This window comes from Xyrauchen texanus, chromosome 23 (genome assembly GCF_025860055.1).
Source record: "Xyrauchen texanus isolate HMW12.3.18 chromosome 23, RBS_HiC_50CHRs, whole genome shotgun sequence".
Classification (NCBI taxonomy): domain Eukaryota; kingdom Metazoa; phylum Chordata; class Actinopteri; order Cypriniformes; family Catostomidae; genus Xyrauchen; species Xyrauchen texanus.
The window spans coordinates 11,014,237-11,035,146 of NC_068298.1; the positions used below are offsets into that span (position 1 = coordinate 11,014,237).

At 38.7% G+C, this 20,910-nt stretch overlaps 1 protein-coding gene across 4 annotated transcripts in view; it reads left to right on the forward strand.

Moving 5' to 3' along the window:
- Nucleotides 1-20,898, forward strand: part of med12 (mediator complex subunit 12) — a 46,381-nt gene extending 25,483 nt beyond the window's left edge. For 2 of the 4 annotated variants that reach the window (XM_052154820.1, XM_052154821.1), the window contains exons 24-44: nt 796-906; nt 1,083-1,196; nt 1,685-1,848; nt 2,150-2,329; nt 6,107-6,178; nt 6,323-6,483; nt 6,656-6,817; nt 8,031-8,142; nt 8,232-8,321; nt 9,459-9,568; nt 9,691-9,826; nt 11,248-11,397; nt 11,495-11,854; nt 12,480-12,624; nt 12,810-13,012; nt 14,223-14,306; nt 14,413-14,633; nt 14,992-15,157; nt 18,605-18,877; nt 19,633-19,714; nt 19,846-20,898. In XM_052154820.1, coding sequence (XP_052010780.1) covers nt 796-906; nt 1,083-1,196; nt 1,685-1,848; nt 2,150-2,329; nt 6,107-6,178; nt 6,323-6,483; nt 6,656-6,817; nt 8,031-8,142; nt 8,232-8,321; nt 9,459-9,568; nt 9,691-9,826; nt 11,248-11,397; nt 11,495-11,854; nt 12,480-12,624; nt 12,810-13,012; nt 14,223-14,306; nt 14,413-14,633; nt 14,992-15,157; nt 18,605-18,877; nt 19,633-19,714; nt 19,846-19,883 — 3,134 coding nt within the window. In that variant the 3' untranslated portion in view covers nt 19,884-20,898. The remainder of the gene's footprint in view (nt 1-795; nt 907-1,082; nt 1,197-1,684; nt 1,849-2,149; nt 2,330-6,106; nt 6,179-6,322; nt 6,484-6,655; nt 6,818-8,030; nt 8,143-8,231; nt 8,322-9,458; nt 9,569-9,690; nt 9,827-11,247; nt 11,398-11,494; nt 11,855-12,479; nt 12,625-12,809; nt 13,013-14,222; nt 14,307-14,412; nt 14,634-14,991; nt 15,158-18,604; nt 18,878-19,632; nt 19,715-19,845) is intronic. The other 2 variants (XM_052154823.1, XM_052154824.1) reach the window with 1 other exon arrangement.
- Nucleotides 20,899-20,910: the final 12 nt, after the last annotated feature.

Consider the following 20,910-nt stretch of genomic DNA (forward strand, 5'->3'; position numbering starts at 1 on the left):
CAGTAATGCTCTTGATAAACAGTGAATCGCCAGTGTCCTCTGCAGCTGATCTCAGTAAGTTTTTATATTTATCAACCTTGTTAGCTTTTCTTATTTTGTAAATTGTTTTGTTCTGTAAGGGGATTTTTGACCATCTACTCTCTAAGTTTGTGGCTATCTGTTATGTAAAACGGTGGGATTCTCCATCAATAATATTATATGCTATGGCAAAAATCCAAATACAACCATCTGCTACAACAATGTTAATAATGATTCCACTGTTACAGTTTACAGAACATAGCAAGTTAAGCCATAGTTCATACAATATAATGGAATTACATTACCTGTAATCTTTAGTGTAGATCATGTTGAGCAATGTAATAATGATGGATTGCATTAATCCATATGTTTTAATATGACCTCAAAAACAAGAGTAAAAGCTCTATACAAACACTGTGACACACCATGTTTGTTTGTTTTTGAGGTAGTCACGTGATACTACCACTTAGACAGTAACCCGTTAAGTCACCATTTGGCTCTCAGGTCAATAGAAAAGCACGGCCGGTTTGCTATAGACTCCAAATTGCCCCGGCCATGAACCAGTGGAAAGAGAACCATCGCAATTTTGGTGGAAAATGGCTATGAGTTACAGGTGGTTTGTCTATCTGGCGGTCCGTGGTATCTTGGAGTGATCATCACATTCTGTTTATATTGTGCTCATGCAACTGTGAGCCAGAAATGATGGGGTCATGTTCTGAGGCTTTTGCCTAGAGACTGGTTATGAATAGTTTGTGACATGTTAATGTTTGTGTGCAGCCTGTAGCGAGCAGGATTCGGAACCTGGAGCCAGATTGACCTGTAGAATCCTTCTACATCTGTTCAGAACACCACAGCGCAATCCCTGCACCCAAGATGGCACCAAATCAGGTAGCATACACTGTAAACTCTCCCCTACACAGCCCACCTGAAAGATTTTACAAATTAAAGTAGTATTACATGACGTTATCACAAAGCTCTTCGTCCACAATGGTTATTAAAAAATAATGCACAGTTTGAGGGCTCATGTAAATGTGCAAAGTTGCGAATGTTGTCTCTGTCCACAGATAAATCCACAGTAGGGATCAGGTCATCCTGTGATCGCCATCTGCTGGCTGCATCTCAGAACAGCATAGTGGTGGGAGCTGTGTTTGCAGTGTTGAAGGCTGTTTTCATGCTGGGTAAGACTTTGTTGTCTTACTGGTGTGCATAAATGTTTTATTCATTAAGCAGCAATCAAACAGGGAAATGGGTTGGTCATAAAGGTGAAGTGTGTAATTTCTGCGGCACTAGGCAGAATTGCAATCTGTTTGAGTAGCCCAACTGTTCCGAACATAAGTCCGGAGTGTGGGAGGATCTGAACAGTTCAAGAAGGTGGGAGTGTTTGAAACTGCACACATCCCCTTTATTCATAAATAAGCTTTGAACTGTATCTGGTAATCGGAGAACAACACAGAACAAGAGTATCAAACTTCCATTTTCTGCCTTGCCTGCATCGGTATTTCCTTAAGGAAAAGAATAGTGTTTTGAAATTATTGGTAAACTGATCCAGAAAAGAAGAAAGCCAGATGAATGGGAGACAGAGACTCGGCTGACATATTGAGTTAGATTTGTGTCTGGTTGCAGTATAAATTAATGTGTGGCTGAAAATTGTGACACTTTTTTCCAGGTGATGCAGAGCTGAAGGGTTCAGGCTTCTCCCACCCTGCCGGTTTGGATGATATTGGAGAAGACGATATGGGCTCCAAAAAATCCGGAGGCCGTAACGTGTCTATAGAAACAGCCAGTCTAGTTGTTTACGCCAAGTATGTGTTGAAGAGCATCTGTCAGCAGGTACATTTTCTGAGGATGATTACACAATAAATGTAGATTGAAGATTTGAAAAGGATTTCCTTGTCCCGGATACACTTTATAGAGTTACCTACTAAATTGAATAGGAGCTATGGCCTAGTGGTTTGCACACATCTTCTCATTCGCCCCTGATCTTCCCATCATTTTCTGATCTCTTCTAATGTAACCATCTATAAATTGGTCACAAGACACGCTAGAACCAATGATGTTTGATGTTACATACGTTTCGCCATATTTGATTTGGCTGCTGTGCTAAAGTGAAAATATACTTCTCTCGTTTTAGGAGTGGGTAGGTGAGCGGTGTCTGAAGTCTCTATCAGAGGACAGCAGTGCCCTGCAGGATCCAGTTCTGGTGAACATCCAGGCTCAGCGGTTACTGCAGCTCATCTGTTACCCACACAGGCAGCTGGACAGCGAGGAGGGGGAAAATCCTCAGAGACAGCGCATTAAACGCATCCTGCAGGTAACACACACTCACATGATCGCACATCTGCTCTTGATTTCACTGACCTACTAACTATTGTCCCAGATTTTGATAGTAGTATCCAAAAATGTATTATGTATCCCCTTTGTTATTTAGATGATAATAAAGAAAATATGTCATGTTTGTCTGTGCAAGAGGATACAAGGACATACAGTTGCAAGAAAAAGTATGTGAACTCTTTGGAATTAGATGGTTTTCAGCATTAATTGGTCATAAAATGGGATCTCATCTTCATCAAAGTCACAAGTATGACAAACACAATGCACTTAAGCTACCAACACACAAACAATTCTAATCTTTCATGTGTTTACTGAACACATCCCATTAAACTTGCACGGTGCTGTGGAAAAAGAAAGTGAACCCATGGATTTAATAACTGGTCTGAACCGCTTTCTTGAGGTCATTCCATCTCTATTGGCTTAAGGTCAGGTTTCTTATTGAGCCACTTCAAAAGGTGGATTTTCTTTTTTTGAAACCATTGTGTAGTGGATATACTTTTGATGCTTAGGGTCAATGTCATGCAGCGTCACCCAACTTCTACTGAGTTTCAGCTGAATACGTATCATGCCATGGATTCCATTGCTGTTTAATGTTCTTCATATTGTAGACTCAGGAACAGAGATATGAACCAGTTCCAATGATTTCTTGAAGACTTTTGCTGTCACTCTAGGGTTCTTTTTTTTACCTCACTGAGCATTCTGCGGTGTACCCTTTGAGTCATCTTTGCTGGACGGCCACTTCTAGGGAGAGTAGCTACAGTACTAAATCATCTTAATTTAAAGACAATTTGTCTAACTGTGGACAGATGAATGTGTAAGCTCTAGATAACTTTGTAACCCTTTCCAGCTTTATGCAAAGCAAAATTCTTGAATGTAGGTCTTCTGAGATCTTTTTTTTTTTTGCAAGGCATGTTAGCAGATGCTTCTTGGGTGTAGAAAACTCAACATGTTTGAATGCTTTTAATAAGACAAAGTAGCTCTAACCAACATCTCCAATTTTGTTGAATTAATTGGATGATACAGTAATCTGTGTTTTTAGTAGGGCTGTCAATTTAACCCATTAATTAAGTGCGATTAATCTGATCAATAATTACAAAAATGTATGCAATTAATCGCAATGACCCCGGATCATAATAAGGAAGATTCCTGGGAAATGCAAGCTTGTAGTACCACCTGTTTACTCCAGAGGGCAGTAAGTGAAACTTAAGCTAAGTATGGGCAACGCGCAGTTTATACAGTAAACAAAACAACCATCCAGCAGACAGCACAACACAAACATGCGTTACGTTCTTCTTGCGTTCAAAACACTTGATGGAGCGCAAATTCGAACTAGGGGATCTCAAGATGTGTTCTAAGTACTAAACTATATTTAACTTGACACAGTGACCTAAAAAGTTTGTTTATGACGCAACGCACCTGAGACGCTACACAAGCATCCTTCTGACGCAGGTGTAAATTGACGGGTCCACAAGCCCTCATATTAAATCTCAAATTGATTCACAAATTCACTTGTGAAATGGATTGCTGTGAACAGTATGCCAATTATTGGCTTATGTTCAATAATATGGTAGTAAACAATACATTTAAATGTTTTGTATTGTCTTATCAATGATTAACACTTCTGCCACAAGAATGTAATGCATTTTTATTATCAATATATATATATATATATTTTTTATATTTAAAGATAACTGTATAATTATTTCATCATTGTATATTGAATTATTGCTATATGAGGGGCTTTCTCAGCAAATATTTGTAAATGCGATTAATTAATCGGGACACCATGTAATTAATTAGATTAAAATTTGTAAATGATTGACAGCCCAATTTTTTTTGTTTAAACAGATTGTGTTTGTTCATTATTGTAACCAGATTTTAAGGCATGTTTATACATAAATGCAGGTAATTCCAAAGAGTTCACATCATTTTTCTTGCCACTGTAACTATAAGCACGTTTTCACACTTTTGGTGCTGGTCCATTTTTCTGTTTTTAATTCGAGGTCTGCATTCCCGCGGAACTCCCACAGGACGCGATTAGATTATTTGTGGCACGGGATAACATTTTCAAGTCTGTGGCAGCGGGCGGTCAGAGAAGAACCTGAAAAATCTGATGTGGATCTCCATTTTTCTGTTATTAATTTATGAATGCAATAAAACAATTAACTTTTATTTTATAAACAAAATGAAAATTTTGCTAACAGGAAACCGAAAATATGACTTAAAGATGTGCACACAGCACGTATTTAGAGCAGGCTATGCAAGTCAACGGGGCATTAGAAGAATGGCAGAGCAAAGTGTGGACGCAGTGGGTGCGTTCCATTTCAGAAGTGATCACCCCTATTCCCTATTCCCTTTGAAGACTTCCCTTCAAAGACCATCCGCTGTGATCGTTTTTGAGGGCTAAAAGTTTTGGGACTCAAAAATAAGTGTAATTCGTAACTCAATTTTAGGTCATTTTTATTGGAAATTCTGTTTGAAGTGAATTTTCAAAGTGTCCTTCAGAGGGTGATTTATACAGTTTTTAACACAGTGTCATCAAAGGATTTGAAACTGATTGGAAAATGGTCAGTTTAGTGTTAAGAAATCAACCTCAGGCAAGTCAGATGAACATCATGTCATGCATCATCTGATAATAGCAATAACAGAAAAATAAAAAAACTTTTGTGTACACTTGTTGTCTATTAATTTGGCTTTAGCCCTATGTGGAAAACCAATGTGGGATTGCGGAAATGGGAGCAGAAAAAAGCAGTCCTGCACAGACCTCTACTTTGAGTCCCTTGGACATCAGAATTCTTTTTTTGTTTGGTTGGTCTGAAAGTTGTTATTAAATTCAAATATTCACCAAGAAACCACACCTGAGAAAAAAAGGGTAATGATGCACACTTCATGTGAACAACAATATGCTTCAAAATTAGTATGAATGTAATAGGTCCTAATTTGTGTAAGTGAACCTCTGTTTATAAAGTATGATTTGATTATTACACTATAATGCATTTCTCATCATGGTTTATCTCCAGAGAAATTGCTTTGACAATTTGGGGAGCAACATTCATTCTTCACATCTTTTGCAGTGCATCCACAGCATACAGATGGAAATGCTGTTCTGCTTGCTAAGTTTTCGTAGTAAAACAGCACATGAGTAAAATAAAGTGAAGCAAACAATGCCTTGGATCCTTTGCATTCTGAGTTCAGTTGTTACCAAGCTATATTAGCAAACAGTCGCCACTAATACTCAAAGTGGTACTTGCATTGATGACACAAATGTTTCGTAGTTAGGAGGCAATTAATACAGACACGACAAAGCAATTTAAAACTAAGTGAAAACAGCCCACACAATGTCCCATTTATCTAGTTGAACCGCTCCAGGGGAGTTGTGGGTCTGTTTTACTGTATCAAAGCTGCTTTGAAGACCAGGACTACGTACAGTACATTAAGACGAACAGGTGGTTTTGTGTTTTAGACACCAGGCAGCTCTGTTACTGCTGTCAGCATGGATGAGCACAGTGCACAAGCAGAGAAAGAACAGGCACTCATTTTTCCAGCCTTAATTTTTAATTTCACTTCCTTAAGCCTTTAAGCCATTAATGATTCACGTGGGGCCTACAGCAGCTCATTATTTTGGATAGGTTTTCATCTTCATAGACTGTAAGGACAGTGGCTCCTTTGCAATTAATATCTAGCTAGAGCTCTTAAGCTCTACTTTGAATAGTTTAAAAGCATTCTTTCCATATGCCGTCTGTTCTTCTGCTTACAGAACATGGACCAGTGGACCATGAGACAGTCCTCTCTCGAGCTCCAGCTCATGATCAAGCAAAGCACAAATAATGTAAGTTGCTGACACAGATGTTTTCTGAGTTTATCTCTGGAGACCAATAATTCACCACACTTTCTTTGTGAATGGTTATGTTGCTGTATATTTCAAGGTTTATCATTACCTGCTAGATTTGTTATTTGAACCTACTCTTTACAGGAGCTGTACTCTCTACTGGAGAACATAGCCAAGGCTACCATTGAAGTTTTCCAGAAGTCTGCAGAGATGAACTCAAGTAACCCCTCCTGGAATGGCTCTGCTGTTTCTGGAACCTCAGTCTCCAACAGCAACATCGCCAGCAAACTCAAACCTGTACTCAGGTGGGTGACCTCAATCAATGCTTTCCCCAAGCTCTGTTTGTCAGAAGGTCACAGAGTTCATGTTTAATTTGAGTTTGATAGTTGATGGCTCTTTTTGAAGTGACCATTTTGCCTTTCAATGAAAAAAAGGATTTGTAGCTCATTATTGGTGCCCTGTATGTTTTTCCTGCAGTTCCTCTGAGCGTTCAGGCGTGTGGTTAGTGGCTCCTCTTATTGCCAAGCTGCCCACCTCAGTCCAGGGTCACGTGCTGAAGGCTGCAGGTGAAGAACTGGAGAAGGGTCAACACCTCGGGCCCTCTTCACGCAAAGAGAGAGATAGGCAGAAACAGAAAAGGTATGAAACTTTTGCCCAGCTAGTCGATATTATTAGGTCTAATTTGTGTGCTTCTGATTCGAAGGCTGTTCCAAACAGTAGGCTGTAAATTCATAATGCCTCATCAAAGACACATTGTTAGTTTGGCTTATTAAAGTACAGGGTTCCCATAGTCTTGGAAAACCTGGAAATATAAAATAAAATAAAAAAATATTATTATTATTTATGTTTTTATCATTTTTTTCCAGCCATGGAAAGATTTTCTTGTTATGTGATGTTTTAAAATATATCATTTGGAAGACATTTTTCCATGCATTGCAACAAATGGAAGAGAACAAAGGTGTCCCTAATTATTTTTAATAGCTGAAGTTCTTTTAAAGCTAAAGTATGTCATTTATGTAATTTGCAAGAATAAACATGTTTTTTTAAACAGCTTGCCGTATACGCCCCCTGTCTGATGTAGATTGAATAAATAGATTGGTTCTGTTCCAAAACCTAATGAGCTTCCTCGGGAGGCAGCATTTTAAGACATTATAGGCATGCTCCTGACAGGAAGGCTGTCCCAAAAGGTAGGTATCTTAATTATGCTGCCTCTTTAGATGCGTAGGTTTGGCCAAATTCTAAGGTACCATCGTGTGTATACTTCCCTGGGTAGGCGATCCCAGAATGCACTTTGATTGGCTCTGTGGAGAAATAAATCCAAAATGGCAGATAAAGTGATAACATTTTTGCTTATAAACATACTGAAAATCCATTTAAACTAAAAGTATTGATAATTAATGGTTTAATATGATACAAAACAGACTCTTTTACCCAAAATGTGTGTGTGCTGTGCATAGTTATGCTCAGAGTATTGCATTGTTCCTCTCACGTCACCTGTAATGAAATCAGTTGCGAGTCGAGTCTCCCATGCGCTGCGCCTGAGGAGCGCTGTTTGAATGATGCGTGGATGTAGTGTTCCAAATCGTTCTCTTTTGAGGCTATATTTCATTTAGGATGCTGCCATAGAAGTCTGTGCAGGCAGGAGCCTGCAAGGCAACTCACTAAGTTTTGTTACAGTCCCCTAGTCCCACCCCAAACTATATTAAATGATATACAGGGGAGGCAGATCAATAGGTTTGAATTTCTGGTTTGTAGTAAATTGGATGTCACGTTAGAGTAGAGTTGTCACTCAAGAAAAGGTAATGGACTTCTTTTTAACTCAGATGTCTTCATATTTTCTTTAATCTTTTAGTATGTCTCTCCTGAGCCAGCAGCCTTTCCTGTCTCTGGTGCTTACGTGTCTCAAGGGACAAGATGAGCAGAGAGAGGGTCTCCTGACATCCCTTTACAGCCAAGTACAGCAGGTACCTCAACAACCCCACCTCTTCGATGCACTCTGTGCCATTCATGCTCCTCATCTCTTTTGGACTGATATGACATGTTCCCCCATCAGATTGTGACTAACTGGCGAGAGGATCAGTACCAGGATGACTGCAAGGCCAAACAGATGATGCATGAGGCTTTGAAGCTGCGGCTCAATCTGGTGTGCAACTTTTATCTCTCTCTCATATCTCAAAGTGTGGCTGACAATACAAGTACAATCTTGTACAATGTTTTGTTCTCTAGGTTAAACTGCCTCAAGATTAAGGATAAACTCAAATAAATAATATTACCAAGGTCTAGTTTAATACCCCATGAAAGTGCTTGGCAAGCACAGTTTTCTTTTCTGTGTTCATGTATTTCCTATTGAATCAGGAAGTTGACAGGGGACAACTTAGTTGTAGGGGTAGTTCACCCAAAAATTAAAATTCTCTTATGAACTCACTCTCATACCATCCCAGATGTGAATGACTTTCTTTCTTCTGTATAACACAAAGATTATCTCAGCTCTGTAGTTCCATATAATGCAAGTGAATAGATGCCAGAATTTTAGTGCCAAAATAAAGTCAGTATAAAAGTAATCAATAAGACTCCAGTGGTTGAATAAATATTTTCTGAAGCTATATAATAGGTGTGAGTGAGAATTAATTCTCCTCCCTGCCAGTAGGGCGGGATATGCACAAAGAAGGCAAATCACCAAAACCTTTTTCTCACCCACACCTATCATATCGCTTCAGAAGATATGCATTTAACCACTGGAATCTAACCACTGGAATCTATTGGTTTACTTTTATGCTGTTTATGTTCATTTTGGAGATTCAACATTTTGGCACCCATTCACTTGTATTGTGAGGACCTACAGAGCTGAAATATTCTTCTAAAAATCTTTGTTTGTATTCAGCAGAAGAAAGTCAGTCATACACATCTGGGATTGCATGATGATGAGTAAATGATGAGAGAATTTTCATTTTGGGCTGAACTAACCCTTTAAGTCCCAACCATGAACCATGATTTGCTACTTATGTTGCATGTGGTATTAGAGGGAGGGACATTGTCATTCTAGAGAGCAGTTGATTGGGAAAAAATCAGTGAGGAGTCATTAGAATTCTTTTTTTTTTTTCTCTCTCTCTCAATTTTGTCATATGGAGAAAAGCTGTTATTTTAAGTGTGGATATCTGCTGTTAACTTTTAGTAGTTTAGGTTTCAAAGTGAATCAACATGGACTTTCATTTTTTATTTAATTCAGTCTTCAAAGTCTGAGCTCTTTTTGTTGTTTTTTACTTTGCGTCTCATGGTCTAGGTGGGCGGGATGTTTGATACAGTGCAGCGTAGCACACAGCAGACGACAGAGTGGGCGGTGCTTCTGCTGGACATCATCAGCAGTGGCACAGTGGACATGCAGTCAAATAAGTGAGACCTGTCACCTAACACACCCCTCATTCATTGTCCCTGATGATCTGTGCTACACCATCAGGTTATGTTGTTTCTCTTGTGTTGTACCAATTTCTTGCTCCTTTCTCCCTCTCCATTAGTGAGCTCTTCACAACAGTGTTAGACATGCTGAGTGTGCTGATTAATGGCACTCTGGCAGCTGACATGTCTTGCATCTCTCAGGGCAGCATGGAAGAGAATAAGAGGGCCTATATGAATCTGGTCAAGAAGCTCAGGGTGAGACTTTCATGTATTATTACATCTTACAATATACCTTTGCCTGGGATGAGAGAGCTCTTAGAATGGTAAAACTGGCTTCCTTTTAAAGTTAAATTATTGTTAGTATTCGGGACATGCGGTTAGAGATCTGGACAAACCCCTAACCTTAAAAGGATGGTTCACCTAAAAATGAAAATTAACATCATTTACTCACCCTCATGCCATCCCACATGTGTGTGACTTTCTTTTTTCTGTAGGTCCTCACAATGCAAGTAAATGGTGGCCAGACTTTGAAACTCTGAAAAAGAATTACATTTTGGTCTGTTCTCACCCAAAACTGATTGGATCGCTTCAGATGACATGGATTACTTAAATGTTTCCATTTTCTTCTTTTTGGAGCTTCAAAGTTCTGGTTACCAAGCTATACGTCTAAATATCTTCGTTTGCGTTCTGCATAAGAAAGTAAGTCATACACATCTGGGATGGCATGAGGGTGAGTAAATGATGAGACAGTTTTCATTTTTGGGTGAACTAACCCTTTAAAAGTGCACTCTGTAACTTTTAGTTTTTGTCATCTTGGACACCTAGGGGTGCAGCATAATTCAAAATCAATAGTTTTCGGTTGCAGATACAGATGCCATTGTAGAAATTTACTATTCACAATCAGCCATGATTCATTTAATCCAAGATTAAAAGTGTCCAATAAAAAGACGGTTACTGAGATAAAGCAAGTAGTATTCAGCTGTTCATGTGCGACACACAGAGTTTATGCAGTGGTCTGAACAAGGAGCTCGGTCTGAGGTATCTCCTCCACTCACTCACTTGCATTCAAACAAATTCAAACACCTCTCCTTGTTCACTATTCCAAGATGGCACCATAGTTGATGTATTCAGACCACCTGAATGAGGCATCTATATATTATCCTCTATGCTCCTCTGTTGTAAACAACATTGCACTTCTGTTTTTTTTCTTCAGTGTTTCATGCGTCAGTTCTCTCGTGAACTTGCCAATGCGCTTGACCTCGACACGTGAATTAAAAAATAAAACAAGTTTTAAATATTAATACATTTCTTACACCTAGCATTTTGAATCAGACAACATTAATTAATCCACTGGAGTTGATGGCTATATGTGCTTGTTGGAGCCTCAAATAATTTGGCACCCATTCACTTGCATTTTATGGACATTAAGCTGAAATATTCTTCTAAAAATCTTTATTTGTGTTCTGAAGAATAAAGAAAGTTTTACACATCTGGGATGGCATGAGGGTGAGTAAATGATGAGAGAATTAAAATTTTGGGGTGAACTGTTCCTTTAAGTATTAAACTTTGGCGTGTAACTCGTCCAGCATTGTTTTGCTATGAATGTGAATGATTTTGCACCACTCAGAGTTTCTTCATAAAATGTAAAACTCAAGACTGTTTTGTCTGGCCTGCAGAAAGAACTTGGTGATCGTCAGTCAGAGAGCTTGGAGAAAGTGAGGCAGTTGCTGCCTCTACCCAAACAGACTCGTGATGTCATCACCTGTGAGCCCCAGGGCTCACTCATTGACACCAAGGGCAACAAGATTGCAGGGTTTGAAAAGGAGGTAAATTGCCCCTTTTTATTTATTGTTGTTGACAAGTCCTGCTTGGAGTCATGTCAGTTGCTTACCTTTGCTTTCTCTTGTGATCTCTGAAATACAGGGTCTTCAGGTATCAACCAAGCAGAAGATTTCTCCATGGGATGTGTTTGAGGGGCTAAAGCACTCTGCTCCTCTCTCCTGGGGTTGGTTCGGAACCGTGCGAGTGGATCGCAAGGTCACAAAGTTTGAGGAGCAACAGAGGCTCCTCCTTTACCACACCCATCTGAAGCCCAAACCACGCAGTTACTATCTTGAGCCCCTCCCCCTGCCACCAGAGGAGGAGGAGCCTCCCACACCGGTAGCACAAGAGCCAGAAAAGAAGGTGGATCCAGGGAAGCCGGAAAAGTGCGTCTCCAGTGTCGCACCTGACCCTAATAAGAAGAAAAAGAAAAAGAAACCATCATCTGCCAATAAACAAGAGGTACAGAAGAGAACAGCAGCAAAGAAATGGATCTCCTTTGTCTGATGTCTAACATAGAAAATATTCATCTATAAAATATTAATTTATAGATAACATTTTTTATAATAATTTAAGAATAGTCTGTAGCAATTAGGGATTCAGTGCCAGTGTACTCCGGGATTTAGTATCAACTATACACAGATGTGTCAAAAAGGGGCCTAATTTTTTTTTTGTTTAATTTCTAACCTTGCAGTTCGATTCATCAGCACAATTTGCATCACATGCTGTCGTGGGCAGCAAAAGCGAGAGAATTGGGGGCATTCACACACAAGACACATTCAAGCCAATCAGAACACAACTGAATGGAAATGAGCTGGGGTCTTGAGACGTTTAAAAAAAAATTATTATTTGACAAATTTTTCACTTGATACAATGACTTACAAGCATGAAACTCATGGTGTGAGATGTACTTAGACTGATCAAAACAATTACAAATGGCTCAAAAATCTTGCAATACATTATTTAATATATATTTATTTCTTGAAAACCGGTGAGGAAATCAGAGTTATAATGGAGAGGTCAAGATTAGTTGTTTCTGATGTTCCGAATTAAATTTATGACAATGTTTTAATTTTTGTTTGTCCAGGACTACAAGACTCATAATCCAGGAGTAATGCAGTACTCAGGCATGGGCAATGAATTTATGAGCATGGGGCAACCGAACATGTCTTTCAGGATGGGTTACCCTCCTCAGATGAACATTTATGCCCAGAACCAGCCTCTACCACCAGGTTAGCACATATGCCAGCATACCTAAACCCTTATTCTTAATCTTAACCCTAATTCCATAACTTTTTTGTTAGTTTTTAAAAACTTGGAAGTTTTATAATTTCAGCTTTATGAGTTGCAAGCAGAACACCCTAAACTATCTTTAATACCTTTTCTTCCATGTTTTTTTTCTCTCCCTCTCTCTCAGGAGGTCCTGGTTTAGACCTCCCTTTCCGTCCCAGGGCTCCCATGGGCAAAATGATTCCGGCACGTCCCGGAACATACACAATGACTAATATACAGGGTGGAATGGGCAGTATGATGGGGATGGAGAAGCCGAACCAAATGGGCTATAAACCCCAACCCAGCATGCCTCCGGGCCAGATCCGTCAGCAGCTACAGGTTAGACTGGTGAGTCTGGTTTTACTGATCAAGACTCCAGACCAAGTATCTCACACAGTTTTTTTACATCAACTTTGTCATTTTACGGTAGATGTCTTGTAATCAGTAGTGATTAGTGAAGGCAAGCTTGAATTGAAAATGGGCTCCACATGTATCTAGGGACCAGAATATCATTGAGACATGGGGTTGGCTCTTTTGACCAATAATCAACCTCCCTGAACGCACAAAGCACCTACCTAGAAACACCCACAACATATTAATAGTTCACCCCAAAAAAATTATTTTCTCACCCTTATGCCATTCCAGATGTATATGACTTTCTCTCTTCTGCAGAACACAAATAAAGATTTTTAGAAGAATATCTCCTCTCTGTTGTCATTACAATGCAAGAGAATGGTGATGAGACCTTTTGTAGCTCCAAAATTCACACAATATGACCCCAGTGCTTAAATCCATATCTTCTGAAGCTAAATGAAAGGTGAGGTTGAGAAACAGAACAATATTTAAGTCACATTTTCACTCTAAATATCCACTTTTACTTTTAGATGTGAAAATATACAGGTACCACATGTGACTTTCAGATGTAAAAGTGGAGAGTAAAAAGGACTTACATTTTGATCTGTTTCTCACACTCACCTATGATATCACTTCAGAAGATATGGATTTAAACACCCAAGTCATATGGGTTACTTTTATATTTCCTATTTGTGATATTTGGAGCTACAATGGTCTGGTCACCATCCACTTACAGAGCTGAGATATTCTTCTAAAAATGTTGTTTGTGTTCTGCTGAAGAAAGAAAGTCATACACATCTGGGATGGCATGAGGGTCAGTAAATAATGAGAGAATTTTCCTTTTTGGGTGAACTAACCCTTTAACATCCGTTGACGCCTTCTTCGCTTGCAGAATCGCACCGTGTAAAGGTAAATGTGACAGAGCCTTCACAACCGCCTAGCAATGCCTTGTAGCATTCACCACTAACACCCTAGCAATGTTCTAATAACCACTCAGAACATGTTAACAACCACCTAGAGCATCATAGCAGCAAGTTTTGCATGGGCAATAACCACTCAAATTTTTTTGTATGCATTAAGTTGGTATGTATATTTGATGATGTTCTTGCACTGGGTGATTTTTGTAATTAGATTTTAATTCAAAAGGGTTGGATGAGTGTTCTCCAGAAATGAGAGGCATAATTGTTTTGTTTTGTATTTTCAGAATCATAATCATTTGCTTGGACAGCAGATAAGACAGGTGGCCCCCAATCAACAGTACCAATCAATGCAGCTGGCACAGGCACAAGTATTTGTTCATTTACGGCATTAATGATATACATTCACTCAAAACAGTTTGTAACCGGTAGTGACTCTGCTAAGGTAACATCAACTTTCTTCAAAAAAATTCTCAGGGCTACACCTCTTATGGCTCACACATGGGGATGCAGCCACACCCCTCTCAGACTGCTGGAATAGTTCCTACCTCATACGGTAACCAGGGCTTCCAGGGAGCGCATCCTGGTACGAACCCCGGTATGGTGGACCCTCTTAGGCAAATGCAGCAGAGACCTAGTGGCTATGTCCATCAGCAGGCTCCTGGAGTATATGCACACACAATCCAAAATGCACAAAGGTGAGTCCCACACATATGCTTTTGATCCGCAGTCTGTCTGATGTCTGAGTTCTGTTTCTTGTGGTTGGTGTGAAAACTGTTTCTGTATGTGCACTAGATATTTGTGCAAAAACCCATTCGTAAGTTGCCAATACAGACTATTTCACAGACATATTTTGGAAAACAAATCAGAATATATAGTTCCGCTCCTAGTTTATTTGCTAAGTGCCTCAAACAAAACTCAGAAAATATTTTTCAAAAGTTTGCTGCCACTATCCCAGCAAACTTTTGTACATCCATTGATCAGAAGCACATGTTGTATAAACCCGGTATATCACAACTCTGTTTCAAGATGTACTGATTAAACTATCTGTCTCAGATTTCCCCATCAGTCAATGCAGCAGGCGCCTATGATGCATGGCTTGGCTCAAGGTCACATGGGAGCACAGGGCATACATCTCAGCATGAGACCCAATCAAATGATGGACCAGCAACAGCAGCAGCAGCCGCAACAGCAGATGATCAGACAGCATCCAGCGCTTAGAGTTCGTACTTGCATACACCAACAGTGCCATTCATTGAAATTTTTACTTTCATGACTAATTATAGACACTGTCATTTTGTAACCTTAGTCATTAATCATTGGCTACATAAATTAGATGTGAAGAGGTCTTAATGATGAGCCTGTACATAAAATGGATGTGTCTAGAATGGAATACTAGTATACTGCATACTACAGGTGAAACTCGAAAAATTAGAATATCGTGCAAAAGTTCATTAATTTCAGTAATTCAACTTAAAAGGTGAAACTAATATATAGACTCATTACAAGCAAAGTAAGATATTTCAAGCCTTTATTTGATATAATTTTGATGATTATGACTTACAGCTTATGAAAACCCCAAATTCAGAATCTCAGAAAATTAGAATATTACATGAAATCAATAAAAAAAAAGGATTTTAAATACAGAAATGTCAGCCCTCTGAAAAGTATAATCATGCATATGTACTCAGTACTTGGTTTGGGCCCCTTTTGCATTAATTACTGCCTCAATGCGGCGTGGCATGGATGGTATCAGCCTGTGGCACTGCTGAGGTGTTATGGAAGACCAAGATGCTTCAATAGCGGCCTTCAGCTCTTCTGCATTGTTTGGTCTCATGTCTCTCATCTTTCTCTTGGCAATGCCCCATAGATTCTCTATGGGGTTCAGGTCAAGCGAGTTTGCTGGCCAATCAAGCACAGTAATACCATGGTCATTGAACCAGGTTTTGGTACTTTTGGCAGTGTGGGCAGGTGCCAAGTCCTGCTGGAAAATGAAGTCAGCATCTCCATAAAGCTTGTCTGCTGAAGGAAGCATGAAGTGCTCTAAAATGTCCCGGTAGACGGCTGCGTTGACTCTGGACTTAATAAAGCACAGTGGACCAACACCAGCCGATGACATGGCTCCCCAAACCAACACAGACTGTGGAAACTTCACACTGGACTTCAAGCATCTTGGATTGTGTGCCTCTCCATTCTTCCTCCAGACTTTGGGACCTTGGTTTCCAAATGAGATGCAAAATTTGCTCTCATCAGAAAAGAGGACTTTGGACCACTGAGCAACAGACCAGTTCTTTTTTCTTTAGCCCAGGTAAGGCGTTTGACATTTGAAGCCCATGTCCAGGACCCGTCTGTGTGTGGTGGCTCTTGATGCAGTAACTCCAGCCTCAGTCCACTCCTTGTGAAGCTCCCCACACATTTGAATGGCCTTTTCCTGACAATCCTCTCCAGGCTACGGTCATCAATGCTGCTTGTGCACCTTTTTCTTCCACACTTTTCCCTTCCACTTAACTTTCTATTAATGTGCTTTGATACAGCACTTTGAGAACATCCAACTTCTTTTGCAATTACCTTTTGAGGCTTTCCCTCCTTGTGGAGGGTGTCAATGATGGTTTTCTGCACAACTGTCAGGTCAGCAGTCTTCCCCATGATTGTGAATTCAACTGAACCAGACTGAGAGACCATTTAAAGGCTCAGGAACCCTTTGCAGGTGTTTAGCTGATTAGAGTCTGACACTTTGAGCCTACAATACTGAACCTTTTCACAATATTCTAATTTTCTGAGATTCTGAATTTGGGGTTTTCATAAGCTGTAAGCCATAATCATCAAAATTATATCAAATAAAGGCTTGAAATATCTTACTTTGCTTGTAATGAGTCTATATAATATATTAGTTTCACCTTTTAAGTTGAATTACTGAAATTAATGAACTTTTGCACGATATTCTAATTTTTCGAGTTTCACCTGTATGTACGCTACCTATTGTTTTTAAATCCTGTTTAAACTAGTATTTAGTATGCAACACTACTCATTTCAAACAGTAGTATGCTACATTCTTGTCACATGACCACACTGTTGGACTAAAATCACAGTTGATATTGCTGTCGGCTCACTCGTAACACTGGAAATGTTGGTTTAAATCGGTGCATTACATTGCTGTGTAAAGTATCTCATGCAATGTGCTCTGTTGTCAGTGCTGGGTAGATTAATTGTGGAATGTAATCCAGTACTGATTACACGACTGAAATTGTGATCAGTAAATTAATCTTTTAGTTTACACATTTTAGTTAATCTAATCTGATTACTTCTGGATTCTATGTTGCACATTTTTATAAAAATCGAATAATTACTTTTGAATATATTCATTTCACATTTCATTAAAGATAAGTAAAACATATACTTCATATAAACTCACCGACCACTTTATTAGAACACCTACTTATTCATGCGATTATCTAATCAGCCAATCGTGTGGCAACAGTGCAATGCATAAAATCATTCAGATATGGGTCAGGAGCTTCAGTTAATGTTCACATCATCCTTCAGATTGGGGAGAAATTTTTATCTCAGTGATTTGGACCGTGGCATGGTTGTTGGTGCCAGATGGACTGGTTTGAGTATTTCTGTAACTGCTGATATCCTGAAATTTTCACCCACAACATTCTCTAGAATTTACTCAGAATGGTGAACATTAACTGAAGCTCCTGACCCATTTCTGCATGAAACACCTGTACAGGTGTTCCAAATGAAATGGTTGTTGATTTGCTTAAGTGCTTATGACTGGATGTGGACTTTTTTCAATGGATATAACTTTTGTAAATCAAGTCATTTTTATTAGAATAGTGCATTTCACAACACGCATTGTTTCAAAGCAGCTTTATAGAAAATTATGCAGTTACAGGAAATTATGCTGTAATGTCTCTTATGTCTTAAAGTCTGCATTTCAAATGAAAAACGTAATTAAAAAAATAATGCTTTAACATTTTTTAATGTAAAGATTGTATTGCTCATTTATTTTTCCCTTGTGTCTCTTTGAAGTTATTTCTGTATGTGGCAAATTGAGGAATGGGACCGCACTGTCTTCAGTGTATGTGATGCTACCTGGTTAGACCTATCACACGTATTGGCTGATTGGCAATGTAATCAAGAATTGAATCAATAAAAAGTAACTGTAATCTGATTATGCACATTATAAAATGTAGCATAATCCAATTAAATGTACTCTATTTTAGTATTCTGATTACGTAGTCCAGATTACATGTGATCCGTTACGACACTGCATTGTCTGTTGCATACTGCTCATTTTGTCAAATGTAGTTGGTCATCAGGGTATTCAGTGTATGTAGAAAACATGCATACTCTAATGCATACTCTTTTCAAAAATAGCAGGTAGCATGCCATTCTTAAGCCCAGTTGGAGATTCCTTGGTGACTAATTTAAATGGACAGAATCTGCAGAAAACTAAATATAATTTTAAGACATAAAAACTTACATTATTTCAGCTTGCCCTTAACCCTGTCATACTCGGCCCTGGATCAGCAGTCATCATTATTGTTGAGCTTTGCCCCATGTGTATTACTACAAAGTATTTTCAGTGATTCAGTGTCTTCTCTAATTGGATCCTATCTGTATGCTGTAATGACCTATCATTTTTTGTGTTTTCCCTCTACAGCAGCAGCAGGTTCAGCAACAGTTGCAACAACAGCAGGTTCAGCAACAACAGCAGGTTCAGCAACAACAGCAGGTTCAGCAACAACAGCAGGTCCAGCAGCAACAGCAGGTCCAGCAGCAACAGCAGGTCCAGCAGCAGCAGCAGGTCCAGCAGCAGCAGCAGGTTCAGCAGCAGCAGGTCCAATCTCAACAAGTGCAGCAGCAGCAGGTGTCATCTGCCCAGCCACCCACCCAGGCCCTGGGCATGCAGACTCTGCCTCCACAGCAGCCCATGGTAGAACCCCAAACGCTCAACTTGTTCTTTATAATCTGTTGTGGTTTTTAAAAGTAATATTCTGGGATCAATATAAATTAAGATCAATTGACAGCATTTGTGGCAAAATGTGGATTACCACAAAACAACATTTTGAATTGCCCCTCTTTTTCTTTAAAAAAATCAGAAATCTGGGTTACAATGTGGCACTTAGTGGAAGTGAAGGTGGCAATTTTCAAATGTTAAAAAATTCACTGTTTCAAAAGTTTAGCCACAAGACATAAACAATATGTTTGTTTACATGATTTTTAGTGTGCTTACTAACCTTTTCTGTGTAAAGTTAGCCAATTTTACTACTACATTGCCATGCCGATGCAATTTCAACTAACCCTAAAACATTCAAATAACTGTAAAATCGTCCATTTAAACAACTTTAAAGCTCAAATAATAAATTTTATTTGCAGAATTAATTTTGTTTTAACAGAATTAATTTAAGTGCTTTTATAAAATTTTAAGCTTCAAATTTCTGCCTTTTAAACACTCCAAAAATTCGAATGATTTACATCCATTTTTAAGTGATTCACTGTAATCCAGATTTTTTTACAAATGCTTTCCCTTGAGCTTAACTTGTATTGAATCTGGAATAGTAGTAAAGGAATATCTAAAAGAGACTAATGCATTCTTACTTAAATATCAAGGGGTAAATATCACTGTGATGCACAGTCTCTCATGTCTTACTGTTTTAATGATTTATAATGAATTGTCTTTTATCTCAGTTCCAGAGGCAAGTCATGCAGCAAACCCAGCAGCAGCAGCAGACTGCAGCACTTGTCAGGCAGCTCCAGCAGCAGCTCTCAAGTATGCTTCAATCTTTACTACTCATGCTTTACATAACTGATCTCAGTCATGGTACGCTAACATTTATTTGGCAGAGCCTGTGGTAGTTTTCAATAATTAACGTTACCTTATTTTTCTCTTTCTCTCTCCAGATACACAACCTGGACAGAACACCAACTCGTATTACTGAGTGCGTGTATGCATTTAACAGATTGGGTCTGTCTCCACAGTAGCAGATTCTCTATGCTATGGACTTCTCTAAAAGATGCCCACATGGCCGTATCTGAAGTAGAATCAAACATTGGATTTCAGAAATACATGTCTGAAAAACAGAGGGTTTGTTCAGTGACACATTGACCGAGGTGTACAATGGAAGAGTTTATGTAAAAAAAGAAGTACAGGAAATTATAAGAATAATGCAAACTTTTTTTTTTTTATTTTATTTCACTTTGTACATTTTTAATTTTCCTGTATTTCTCATAAAAAAATCATGCCAGTTTTTATGCCTTGTCTTACATTTTGCGTATTGTACAAACACAAAAAGTTAAACATTATTGTTTGTTCAAGAAGCTTCTATGATTTTTCTGTCCATCCAATGTTCATAAATAGTTTGCAGGGATAAATCTTACAAAACCTGTCAAGAACAGGTCCGGTCATATTTTACCCTAAAATAATAATAATATATTATTTTGCTTAAGATTATGCCTATTTTTTGGAATATTAAGATTTGAACAAGGCAAATGTCTTAATGGTCCTAAAAAATAGGATTCAGTTCCTTTTTATACAAATTGTGTGTATAAATGCAACCTGGACATGTTTTTGTAACATTTGTCTGTAGGTACCTCATCACCCCCATGTATTGTTATTTAAAGGGAATGTTCACCCAAAAATGAAAAATCTCTCATTTACTCGACCTCATGCCATCCTAGATGTATATGAATTTCTTTCTTCTGCTGAGCAAATATAAAGATTTATAGGAGAATATATCAGCTCTGTTGGTCCATACAATACAAATGAATGGTTACCAAAATTTGGACGGTCCAAAAAGGACATAAAGGCAGCATAAAAGTCATCTATAAGACTCCAGTGTTTAAATCCATATCTTCAGAAGCAATATGATAGGTGTGGGGGAGAAACCGATCAATATTTAAGTATTTGTTTATTGTAAATCTACACTTTCACATTCAGCCACCTACTGGTTGGGGCTGGTCAAAGGT